Source organism: Myripristis murdjan, chromosome 6 (genome assembly GCF_902150065.1).
Source record: "Myripristis murdjan chromosome 6, fMyrMur1.1, whole genome shotgun sequence".
NCBI lineage: Eukaryota > Metazoa > Chordata > Actinopteri > Holocentriformes > Holocentridae > Myripristis > Myripristis murdjan.
Window position 1 is genome coordinate 14,563,761 of NC_043985.1, and position 13,781 is coordinate 14,577,541.

General features: G+C 39.9%; 1 protein-coding gene across 3 annotated transcripts in view; it reads left to right on the forward strand.

Annotated features, from left to right (window-relative positions):
* shisal1b (shisa like 1b) overlaps window positions 1-13,781 on the forward strand; it is a 90,184-nt gene that overhangs the window by 61,909 nt on the left and 14,494 nt on the right. For all 3 annotated transcript variants that reach the window (XM_030052859.1, XM_030052857.1, XM_030052858.1), the window contains one exon: window positions 9,406-9,603. In XM_030052859.1, the coding sequence (XP_029908719.1) occupies window positions 9,537-9,603 (67 nt within the window). In that variant the 5' untranslated portion in view covers window positions 9,406-9,536. The remainder of the gene's footprint in view (window positions 1-9,405; window positions 9,604-13,781) is intronic.

Below are 13,781 nucleotides of genomic sequence, written 5' to 3' on the forward strand. Positions count from 1 at the left end.
TATTATACCAATAACCATAACAAAGCTAGTAGTGTGGCGATGGTCTTAAAACAGGGGAGGGGCAAGCAACAAATCTAAATTGGGCCTTTGAGCCAGTACTGTACACTCCATGCATCAGTGTAAGGCAATTCTCTGGAGCCGGGGAAGGCAGGGGAAGAAAATGAATTTGTCATTACTCAAAACTGTATCCATTCTGTTTTTTTTTTTCCCCCAATCTTTGGTGGTGGACTTTGTCATTAAAAGAGAACAAAGTGGCAGTACCAGTACCAGTACAGATAAAACAAAAGCATCTCTGGGAGAGTGGGCTTTTGTCTTTAAGTGAGCCACCACTGAACCAGTTCCTTCAGATGGGCAAATGGCACACATGACAAACCTACCTGAAAGCACCTGTGGACCCAACTGTCATGTGTGTGTTGATCTATATTGTAAAAGTCCTGTAGAACTAAATATGCATGTGCTTGCCATACTGAAAGCTAATGTATCTGTATATAATGCCTCCCTATAATTCCTGGTATGACTCATTAAAATAACGACTAATATTTAAAACGGACATGATACTGAGTCAAGTTCACATATTATCTCTCCACAACAGCAGCTAATTCCACCGTTGCTCATTATGGTAATTAGAAATTCATGCTACATTCAGAGATGTCAATTCAAAGGAAACTTAGTAGAGACTAAAGAGCAGTTAACACAAAGCATTAATATTGGACTTTAATATTGAAGTTATTTGCATTCAGGGAGCATTTCAGGACATAATAGGAAGTTGTTATTCATAAAAGTTCCACAGACTTATGCAAACTGAGGTGAGCTCAGTCTCTAAGGGTCAAACCCAGGACAGCCTCGTTAATGAGATGCAATCTCTATGACGGCCAGTCACCCAACACTTTCAATAATGATCTCTGGAACGGCCCGCAAACAATTCCTTGCTTTTTAAGGTTTTCTAACAGGCCATATAAACCATCTGCCAAAACACCATTAGCGTTTGGATCTGAAGAGGCATGGAGCGTTATACCTTCTCACTATCTGAGCTGTTCTTGGCAGTATTGTACAGTGTTGTCTGTGAACCTTTATCCTCAATGACCTCTGTGACCTCAAGGTGAGTGAGAGCTATCCAGGATGTAGATTTCTCCAACTATAGATGTCTGTCATGTGGATTTCTATTTTGGGGTTTAAGTTGCATTGGGTTTGGGTCTTGGACCTTCTTAAAACAGATTCTGGTTCCGGGAGGTTATCTGAGGGGAAATGCACATGCCTCTTTGTGTTGAGTGTGCTAGGTTTGGATTTGGTATTCACTTAGATACCCTCCGAACACCCATGCTGGGATTTCTTGTTTTTTGTGCAAGGCAATGTTTGGTCATACATCAAGCCCAACTCAATATACTGAACTTCAGGTTAGAGTTTTTACTATTTCAGGCCCGTTTATAGCTGACTTAATAGTATTCAATACTGTGGGTAAGCAGTGGGTTATTTTAACGAACACTGTAGTTTTGTAAAGTCCTGAGAGCCAACTGTTGGCGCAGTGTTGCCTCACCACCATGGTGGTCTCCGTAAACTGAGAATATTAATGCACTGGCCCATAGGGGAGACAACAAAGATAGTCAAACTGCTGTGCTTGGGTTTTGAATTTCATCATGCATTACTATGCCACCTTGTATAATTTTGCCTTTCATTTCTGACATTCCTACCAAGCTTTTAGTCCATGGGTAGCAGCTATTTTAGATCCAGGGTCAGGGGGATGATGATGTGGAACATGTCCAACAGAAATGAACTGAGCCCAGAGTGTAGCGTCAAAGCAAATCCAAACAAACAATGCTGGCTTGTGTCTGGGAGATACTGCCATGTCTCTCTATATCAAAGAGCCCAAATTGTAGAGGGGATATTTCTCCCAGCCCCTGGAGCCAAAACAGGTCCAGTTACTCTGTATGAGTCATAGTTCTTCTACCAGAGGAAAGTGAATTTGAGTGCCAAGGAACTGATGAGTTGACAGATGCAGCTTCAATCTATGTTGGAGGCTGAAACCTTGATGCAACTGAAACTGTTAAGAGCTCTCGCAGAGCCCTTCCTTAGAGGGTTTCCCAGGCCCAAAATGTGATTTAGAACTATGACAACTTTCTCTGAGCCATTTAGCATTCAATGCAATGACACACTGACCTCCAAGTCATTTGATAAGAGCAGATTCATGAATACTAGAGATGGTTTTCGGAGAAGTTCAAAGCAAAAACAACAACAAAAACAGAAACAAAGGCATCCAGCTTGATTTAAGCACAGGGTATATCTTACCACTGTTCTTCTGTTCATCTCCTTCACTTTGCCACCCTTCTGATAAGGGTTTGATCTGTAAGTATAGCCTGAAGTATCCATCTCTTCTACAAAGGTAGCTATAGCAAAGCAAGCTGTGTTCATTCGTATCATCTGGAAAACAGAGCTTTGTAGGAGCACAGATTATATTATGTTACATCGGGCTCTATGAATTTTCATCCCCCAACTGACTTTCAGACCTTGACTGTATAATGAATTCAACTTATTAGTCTCCAGTAGCTGTCTCATTAGCTGGCTCTCCTTTCCTGCATGCAAATATTTATCGCAAAGCAAAAATGACACCAAAAGAAACCTTCTGTTAAATTCTTATTTGGACTAGACTAGGACTCCTTCTGTCAGCTAAGCTTAAATCTCCAGGGTGGTTTAACATGTTATAATTACCCTTCTGAACACTTCCACATGTGGATAAATCTTAATGAACTTGTGCACGTATTGGATTTCCACCACCTCTGTACTTCCTGTATCAGATGCTTATTCAACTTAAAATGAAGCTGGAGCAGTATAGTGAGGTGAAATGAGCAATGCTCAGATCTGTTGGGAGCCATCGCTGGGAGAGTTTTATTTCCACTGAGATGGATGCTGATATTGCCTGCTGCAGACGTATCAGCAAACAGTCTTTTGACATTGTCATTAACAATGTGATGCTGTGATGCCAGTTCTCCTATGTTTAATCCAAGCTATGGAAAAAGCTGTTTGGAGTTATTATTCTAGTTAGATTTGGGTGCAAAGTTAGACAAAAAAAATCCCCTCTTTTTCAATTCACATTTGAAAAATAAGGATGTGGGACAGAGCGAAAGAGGAGGGGCAATGCCCTCCATCAGCGCGACAGATCTCAGCAGGTGGGAAAACAACATGCCAGCAGCAGATTTAAGTTTGATTACAGCAATTCTGCCATCTCCTGATTGTGTCAACTTAACAACGCATTGCTGAGTCAAAAACACGGGCTACCCATGTAGGAAAGTGGCTGCACTGTACAACAGCAGAGCCCATTACTGGCCAAACTCACCACAACAAGCTCTATGGCAACCCCGCTGTGTCATTCTCCCATGGCTTTCTTTCTTTCCTTTTTTTTTTTTTTTTTTTTTGGAACAGCTGCATTCATTTCCTGTACACTACAGTGTAGATACTAATTACAAGATGTTACGCTCTTTTGTGGCGGAAATGTCTCCCAGGCAACATCAAGCCACCAGGCCAAAGCACGTCACTGTTTCTGTGCTTTATTTAGAATATTTGATCTGGAAAATTTATTCAGGTGACTGATCACATAAAACAGGGAGGAACCTTTGTTCATCACTCAAATTTATGTTGAGTCCTCCAGCTCTGAGATAGCAATGGCACAGAGGAACAGAGCAACAGAACAATGAATAAACAGTTATCATTCTGAGACTGTCTCATCGGCTTGGAGTTGAAAGATCCCAGGACCTTTCATTCTCTGTTACGCAGAACATAATAAAATGAAACTAAAGATAGAACAGAAACAAATTGGAACGGGACTAAATATGGACAGTCATGCATACCCGAATGAATGACATACAGTCTGTCTTTAATAATGACCAAGGTGCAAGTCACACATTACAAGTACTGGCAATACTGTAATTGAATAGAAATTGTACCTATTACAGAGTATACATTGTGTATGTTCTCCATAAGCAATGCATCACAAACAGGACAACTGTAAATCTAATCTGGACACAATTTGCACAAGAATGTAGGTAGGTAAAACTGTAACTTTAAATGCTCAAATTTATTTGTGCTATCTTATTTAGATAGTAGCTGAACTGAGATTAGCCAAAAACAAATCTGTTCAGCTACAGAATGCTTGTTTTGTGTTACTGGGTAACTCAACACTAAATAATGTAAGGCAGAAATTGTCCTCTGTCCTCTAGGGGTTGAAACAGGGGTTGCACATCTGACCATGCCCACTAGGTGATGTGGCGGCGGGGTATTTGTGTTTGACAGCTGCTAAAAATACATGCTTTGAAATCAGTGAAAGGTGTGGCAAGAAATGAAACAGCAGTGCAGCAGATGTCTTTTTGCCTCATGTAATTTAGTATTGAGTTTGCTCTTGAGTGGCCTGGGTGTTGTCTTGCTAGTTTGCTAGCCTTGTGAGCCATCTTGACAGCCAAAGAAATATCAGTGTAGCCATGATATCGAATAATCGAAAGTGAACACTTTCACTTTTTGCCATGAAAGATAGAATAAGGACTTGGATTTCAGAATCCACTAATCCAGTGCTGAACATAGCTCAGTGTAAAACACCATGCAACATCAAACACTGAAAGGCTGGTGTTTTAGCAATGCTGTTTCTAGTGTGTAACTTTTATCCCAACTTCCATTTAATTTACCTTTTTACTTTGTACCCTTCACTTGTACTTAGGGAGATTTTCACACCAGTGATTTTATGCCTACTCATGACAACAACACCTTTGATGCAATATCTTGGTTATTTTTACCCCTTGAGTAATGATGGCTGTTGCTTTTTCTCATCTCCAAGATGTCTGAAATGTTTTGCCTGAGGTTTGGATTGGGTTTGACAAATTAAATATCAGCCATGAATTCTGAAAGCGTTTTAGTTTCCTTCTATCACTCTCCCTCATTTATTTCAGGACTGATATGGTTATGAGATGTGATACGCTTCTTGTAAGGAATGAAAATATTTTTGTCTATAACCACACATCAATAAATAGTTCTTGGAATTGTCAATAAATATTTTCTCAAACAGTGAATATTAAACAAACATTCAAATCGTAAATAGAATAGATAAGATAAGATTAGCCTTTATTGTCTCCCTTGGGAGAAATTTGTCTTGGGCATTTGAGCACACAGAACACACAGCCCCTCCATATACACACAATGTATTGGTTTACATGTGTAATCAAACTTCAGTTAACATGCAGTAACACACACAGATCCATATACACCAGAACATGCACTCCAGAATAGCACAGAATACTACCTTATTGTCCACACAAAGAGGAAAATTGCATTTGGCCCATCTGGCAGACATAAGTAAGGATAGAGCATACAGTAAACAAATCATCATAAAAACATTCAATCATTAGATTAAATGAAAAGAAAAAAGAGGAAAGGAAATCAAGGGGAGGGATTCATCCAATTTCATGTTGCCATTAAACATTCAGAAACTGAGAAAGAACAGAAAAGAAAGAAAAAGCTAACTTGTTCTTTGATCTCAGTTGACCATATTTTGTTGAAAAGTCATGGCCATCTGACAAAAATCAAACCAAAAAAACACCTGTCATGAAAGATTCCAGGTAAACAAAATTTAGTGTGGTGTTCTCATCACACACGCTGTCAGCGTGTTAATTTCCCCCTCCTACAGCTTGTCGATGCTAAATAAAGTAAAACAAATTTACATCTGCACTCACTGTCTTGTGATAGCAGCGCCACATCTTAACTGGGGGAGATCAAGAGAGTCTCTCAGTTTGTCACATGCTCCACTTCATAAAACAAAGTCACACACCAGCCACCAGCAGTAAAATGACACTCTTAACTCACTGACAATCATGATGCACAGTCCAGTCCTCCGTGCCAATGACAGCCATTAGATCACAGCTCTAAATTTCCCAACATGGGCTCATATCCTAATGGAGCACTCCAGCTTCTGAGTGAAGCTCTATAACATCATCAAAAGGGAATGAAACCCAATTTATTTTGATAGTTGTCATAGAGAGCATCAATCAGGCTCAGGGCTCATTACAGTGGAATAGTGATCAGTATTTGGGTGTAAGCCCATCATTAGAGCCAGGAAAGAGGTGAAGTCACTCTGCTGCTAGTGGATACTTATCCCCGGTGTGAAGTGGAAGTCTCAACTCCAAACTACTTCACTCCTGATGCTCACTCTCTCATGTATTTCAGGGTGATTGATGTTGTGCATTAACATGGATTGAGGGCCAGCCTAGCAACAGAGGCAGTATTTGTGTGCTGTAAGCAAAACACAAACCTAATAACCAGGCACAGAGGGATCATAAATAGCCGACCGTATCATCCGCTGTGGAACAGTGGAAGAAAGCTGGAATAAGAGACTATATCGGTGTAGCTGGTCACATGGGGACTCAAAAAATGATAGGCCTAAATGTTTAATCTAAAAATAACACAAAGATGTAGACAGGATAGTAATCCTGCATGAGTTTGTGCTTTTACAAACTTGAAAACTTGGCAGATAAAAGCTGTAGTAGACCTAAATAAATAAATAAATGATTTTTTTAGAAAGCATAATACATATCACAGACTTTGAAGTGAATGTTTGAACAAAAATAATACGAGAATGTTCATAAGATAGGCCTCACATACTGCTCTGTGTAATCTCCAAATAGCCCAAAACCTTCAACTGCACTTTTCTTCATCAAACCTCTGACAGATTTGGGTTTCCTGCTGTGTTGTGATCTACTGTAGACTGTTTGCAGTGGCTGCTGCAGTAATTGGTGGCCTAATATTTTCTTCTATTCCTCAGCCAGAACAGTGAGCAACATGTAGACAAATCATTAAGCACTGCGTGCTTTTGGTTAACATACCAGGCTGTTAATATTTAAGATATGTTCCTCTCAGAATGTGCTTTACTCTCACTGTATATTTTAGTTTTATCTCAAACATAAACAATAAGTAGCTAGACTCCCCATCTGTGTTGCATGCCTGTTCAACTGTGCAGTGTTTTCTATTTCTAGTCCGTGTGTGTGTGTGTGTGTGTGCGCGCGCATGCGCGCGCGTGCATGTCCATTTATTTATATGTTCTGCTTCACATCCATTAAGCTCATTACACAAACCCCTCACATCCACTTCTTTGCAAACAACCATATCACCATGATGAACCGAACCTTGCCCTTTTATAGCATGTGCACAACAGGAAATATGGCAGAGGCAACGTGAAAATGAAGGCTACTCTGGGAGACCAGAGAAAAGTATGCATGTAAAACCCTTGTTAAAGACCAGAGGAGGAGCAGAGAAGTATAAAGGAGGAGGAGTGTGTTCTGTGGGGGGATTTCAGAGGATGGGAATCCCTAGCCGCGCAGCACATGTTGTCATCTGACAGTACACTGAAGCTTTCACCAGAAGTAAAAAGAGAGAGGAGAAAAAAAAAATGAGACGCCACTCTAACAAGCCTCTGGGGACTTCAGCTGCCTGGCTCGCCAAAGAAGGAACAGCTTGCCTGATGTAAAATGCTTTAAAATACCCCAACAGAAACAGGCTGCTATGCTCCATGCACATATTCTTCTGTTATAGTCCACAGTGATGTATTGTATATCTGTTTGGTCAGGTGCTACCACCAGCTCATGCTGCCAGGGAACAAACAGGAGATTGAACAGGTAGAACAACTGTAAATAACACCAGAATGCGTTCCTAAAGACTTCAAATCTTGTCTAAAACCTTTGTTTATCTTTGCAAGCTTGATTAAGCACGCACAATTTGTTTTCAGCAACGCTCTGCTTCACAGTCATACAGATACACTCATTTACAGAAGCAAACACAGGCTCCTGCTAAGTAACTAATGCCTGAGGATCAATGCATCCTTCAGGAACACCTCGAAGCCATGTGTTGAGGGAAGGGAGAGTGTGTGTTGTTTGCTTTCTCTCTGTGGTTCAAATCGTCAACTGGGAGTTGAACCCAGTCATGAGCCAGCTTCTCTAACCTCAAGGCCTCTGCCAATTTTGGAAGCAACTTTGTTGGTTTGTTATAATTTTGCACTTTACATTGTGCACACTTGGGAAGTGAAACAATGAGTCATAATGTCCCTGTTACCAATACTGATTGCAATTAAAAATCTTGCCTTTATAGTTACTAAGTCAACATAACCATCTTGTTCCTTGAAAGAGGGGAAGATAGTTCAGTCCAAAAAAATGTAGCCACCGTACATATATTCACTATTTCAGAACTCAAGTTTGGTAATATTTTCCAGGCAGCTTGTGTGAGTCTACATGATCTAACAGAGTGGATATGTACTGTATGTTGAAGCTGAACATAGTGTACAACCAGCTCAAGCCTTTGATGGTTTTGCAGCCAACTCTAAAGGCAGTTTCTGGGTAACTGAAAATAAACCCCTGTCATAAATGTTAGAGGTGTGGATTTTATAGTAATGAGGAGCAGTTACATTATCCATACTGTGTTTGAAATCATACTTAAATGAAACCTATGCAAACAGCAGTAGTTCCTCATTGTCTTCAATTTCAGTGACTTTTATCTTAACTAAATTAATCTTAATCAAATGGCCATTAACTCCACATTTAACAAATTCCCTTTAACATCCAATTCTAAAAAATTACATTCACGCTATTTATATTCAGTTTCCGCTGGTGGTAATGACAAATTATAATCATGGCTCAGCAAAATCTGCTGGTATTCCATTAATCTTATTTTGCACCAGTGTTTGAACAGGTTTGATGGACATTTCCATGTTAGGAAGTTCCATGATGAATCATTTACTAGCAGTTTTCATCCACGGTTTTCTGCACAATGTTACAGGAGCCAGTTCTGTATGATTAATGAAAATTTTGCCAAAAAACTAAAATTGGGCAATGCTTTCTACAGGCACCACATCTGTAGTCCATTACAAGGCCTTATGACCATTCTTGGTTATCAGGTTATTTTTATTTCAGTGGAATAAACTCTGACAGATTAGAACAATAAACATTAATGAGACAATTGTATTCATCATGGTTATGTCTATAACACAGTATTTATCAAGTGGTGATATTATGAATTGATAAGCATTATATGTTATAAGCATGGAGGCTTTATGAATGTATTGTAATTCCTCATAAATGCTCTTATAATGCACTATGATATGGAACCCATATGGAGATATACGATCAAGATCATACATTTGTCATCATTCCTCACATTTCTCATAGAAGCCTGGAAGCAGGTCCCCAGATCATTGCAGAGTGCCAATTTTAATTAAAGTTAATGCGTGAGGCATCTAATTATGCAAGCCAAAAGATGGATTTTGTGAGACATCATGACGTTCGCCAATGCCAAACAAAAACAGTCCCCACCAATGGGGTGAAACTTTGATTTATCCAAATCAAACGTCTTAATCATTTCTTTCTTTGCTCATCTTGTTCTCATCAGATGGACTGCAACAAAGCAGCAGCCATGTGAGAGGAGCTGTCGACAAGCAGAGGATGCCCACGTCCAGCTAAAGCAGAGCAGCTCTTCCCTCCCTCCTGCTCCCTCCCTTCTTCCCATATGAGGACGAGAAGATGACTATCACCAGCCGGCAGTCCTTCAATGTCCTGACGGTCATCTTCCTCCTGCTGTCCACTGCAGGTCTGTCAAGTCTGACGTGTTTATCAGTCTGTCTTCCCATCTGCCCTCCCCCCCGAGTTCATCCGTTGTCCATTATGGAACCTTCTGTCTCTCATACAACAGTCTCATGGTTTGACTCACAGCAGGCAAGGTTGGAGCAGTGTATTCAAACTCTGAAGCATTTATTCCTTTCATTTGGTTTGTTTGGGCAGATGCCATTTGCCCTCAGCACCATATAAGTGTACTAAGAAGTGTCATAATGAATGTCTTAATAGGGATGGGTATTGGCTCTTATTTCCTGATTAAATCTGATTCTGATTCAATTCTACACCAATTTTAATTCATACAGATTCAGTTAAGGATATTTCCATTACTGTACAACACCAGTTTTGCAGCTTACATGTGTATACATCATGGGTTTTAAATACAAAATTCATCTAGACATCTGTCTTTATGCTTGATGGTTGGCTTAAGGGAGGGAGCACTCGCCATTGTTGGCTCATTTATTCAAAACATGTAATTTGGTCAACTGAGTGTTCGACAGTAACACTGTGCAAACAACCTCCACATCAACTGAGAAAAACAAAACAAAACAAAACAAAAAAGCTTAGATTGAAAGATCATTCTCAGGATTTTGACAATCAATATCAGATTGTTTAAATGAATAGCGTGCCTAGGTCTCAATGCTTCTCCAAGTGAACTGTGGTGTGGCTTATAACAAATGAGAATGCAGTCCAAGGGAAACAACCACAAAACACATGGGTTTATGGGAATGAGGACTGGAAGCAGATATTGACATCTGCCAGCAGCTACTCTTTGTTAGAAAGCCCAGAACAACAAAATGAACAGAGAGCAAACCAGTCTCAACTGCTTGACATATTCATCTCCATCTTTGTGTGTTTGCAGGAACAACAAAAGGGTCATATATGGCAGTAATAAGCCCCTAATAAGCCTGCCTTGCATATAAATAGCTGTTGCTGCTGATTCAGTCTTTAGAAATGACACTGAAAAGACAGAAAAAAAAAATCAACTTTGAGACTGAAACTATGGTTGTTGAGGTAGAGCCATTTTGTTTGGCATCTTCAATAAAATAAAATATGTGGAATGGCAATCAGTAGTGCCTGAAGTCACTGATGCAGTTAGTCCTGAGCTGTGGACACTGTAAGAGGTGAACAAGAAATGATGCAACTTCAAGTACAAGGCACAAGTGAAGGAGAGCCGTGATCTCATCTGTCATCAGAGTCTCTAAATATTCATTCTCTCCATTCTCTTCAATGGCATCAGCCATGTCCTCCAACAGCGCCAAAGCCACTGTTGTGCCATTATGCACAGCCATTATACAAGGCAATACCCATTTAAAGTGCTTCTGAACCATAATAAGTGGTGAGTGATTTCTCCATAAATAGACTGTATTATATGTGACTCAGTGCTTTTACATTCTTATTCACAGTATGATTTTGTATGTATGTATGTACAAAATCATATATGCACAATGAATTGTCTGTTGATGATGAAACTTACATATCAATTCAAGTCTGTTTCTTGCCATTCACCATTGGTCTGCTGCCAAATCTTTGTGTATGCATGTTATGAAGTATTAATGGAGGTACATATGTTTTTGTAAATACCAGTTTCTGGGTGGAAAACAGCATACTCATTCATTCATTTTTGTGCATACACACCATTTATACTGGCCATTGGATAACTCATAATTGGTCTGTGGGTGAACTTTTCCGCTGGTTGAGACCAAAGAACCCTAACTGACTGCACCTTCAAAAATGAGGCAGTGGCACTAACTGACATTCAGTTGTGGCTTAGGCTGCATGCAAGCCAAATCCAGCAATGTGGCACTTTCTCACAGCGTTGCATGGAGGTGTGGTTGTGTGTATTTGTGCTCTAAAACACAATCAGTGTGAAACAATCAGAAAATTAAATTTTATTATTCACTGCCTTGTTCTCACTACTCCTGCTCCCTCTCTTCATTTACTCTCTAGCTTGCTTGACCTCTCTCTCTCTTGCTAGTGCTCTCAGGCCATTCACTGTCTCTCTCTTTTGAAAAAATGAGTTGGGAACCTAACAACAAAGTCTAACATTACTTTTGACATCATCAACCAAAGCAAAATGTCCTCCCTTTGTCCTCATAACAACTTTGTACTCCCTCATGCTCCAACGCTACATTGTAAATAAGGTTCTTCATCCTGCGGGCATCTTCTTTCCAATCACAAGCTCACATGATCGGCCATTGCAGCTTGACATTGTGTTACATTCTGCCAAAAGTTGATTCTGGTTTAACTTCATGTGTTGGCTGCTGCAATTTTTTTTTTTGTCTTAACCCCATGTGGTATACACTAAGCCTAAACACACTAGCCCCATTCAAATGAATGGGAGGACTGACATTTTTCCATGGCAGGATTTAGTCTGAATGCAGTCTTTCTGCTGCGGTGGGGAGGCCTTTGCTCTCATTTTTTTTTTCAGCTCACAGGTTGTAAACATAATGTAAGAGCCAAACTGTTTACTGTATCCTAAAATTAAGGAGGTGTTAATGAAATTAACAAGGTGGCTATGTTTACAACAGTGTCATTACCAGAAGCAGCTGTTTTTCATTTGGAAACCCCAAGACTTCCCCTTGCTTCTTCTCTTTCCAAACCTTTAAGTCTTGGATCATTAGAGCCCTTTATGGTCCACTTCTAATGTTGAGGGGCTCTGCTTCCGTATTGCCAATACAGCTCCCTACAGCTGCTGACCTCTCTCCTTTATATGCCAAGGATTTACAGGATATAAATAATATGAGCAGATTTCAGGCCCATCACACTGGCAATGGAAACAACTTTTGAACAACTTTTAAATCTCTTTTTGACTGTCATTTGTAGATAAATGGTCTGATTCATCATTTAACTGACTGTGATCAAACACAGAAATTTAAAAGAAGAGTCTGGCCAAGACCCAGTAAAATTCAAGCAAAATCATGTTGCAATTTTGCAGTCTGTTATGTTGGATTTGATGCAGTGACTTGTTTAATCAATGCAGAAGTCAACTGGAAAGCTTCCTTTCCCTTTTTCTGTAAAATCTGCCCTTGACTTCAGATCCTGCCATATACCTGCTTACCACCTCTTCCACTTTTTCATTCTAATTCCATATTCTGCAGAATGCCTGTCAATTAGTTGTTGAAGGGAAGATGGCTGGCCTTATGTAAGTGGCCATACCAAGCTCATTATAACCTGAAAGAGCATTCTCCTTTCATATGCTGATCTGACTGACAATGCCCTGCCTGATATTATTGAAAGGCTTCTTTCAGTCATCAGCGTAAGTGGACCTTGACACCAAAACACAGTGGAACATACTGACAACACTGCCATTTTCTGTGATCTGCTGATGAAAGGGAAAACACTGCACAAAGACAAACCATATTAAGTTAAATTAGTCTGAGTGTACTTTACATTACGTAGAAGTATGCCAATATGTTTTATGCTGACACTGAGAATGATAAAATAAGAAATCGATGTCCAGAATCATAAAATTATCAAAAGGCACCAAACCATTCAAGTACAATGAAGAATACAGAGCACAGGAAGGCAGCCTGTGAGTGGTGTGTATGTGTGTGTGTGTGTGTGTGTGTGAGGGTACAGCACATCATTTCAAGCAGCTTCCATATTACTTCTGTGTGGCTAGCAGGAACGCTCAAGAGGCAATCTGTCACCAAGTGATCTTATTTGGTGTTATTACTAATGACACAATGTGTTAAAGTATGCCAAGGGGCTGATCCTAATTGGTTACGATGGTATCAAACAAGTGGGTTTGTCCTTGTCCATTGAGAAGTGTGATAACCATCATCAGCCCTGTAAACTGACACTCATTATGTCTGGTCCATTTCTCTTTCAGATAATTTGTGATAATCTGCAGGAGTCTTGACTGCTGCTGAACGATATTTCTCTGATTATCAATTGCCAAATGAAAGGTTATTGGTTATCAGATTCCATATTCCATTACCACAGTAATTCCTACATTTGTTATGCTGACAATGTCCAGGCCTATCTGCTCCTGAAACCCAAAGACTCGAATGGCTCAGCAGCTCAGACAGAATGCGCCACGCACATGAAGTGATGGATGTCATTCTCTTTTCTACAGCTAAATAAAAACAAACAAACTACAAGAGTAGAGAAGCCAGACTGCCACTAATGTGTGAATCACAGAAAGTGAAC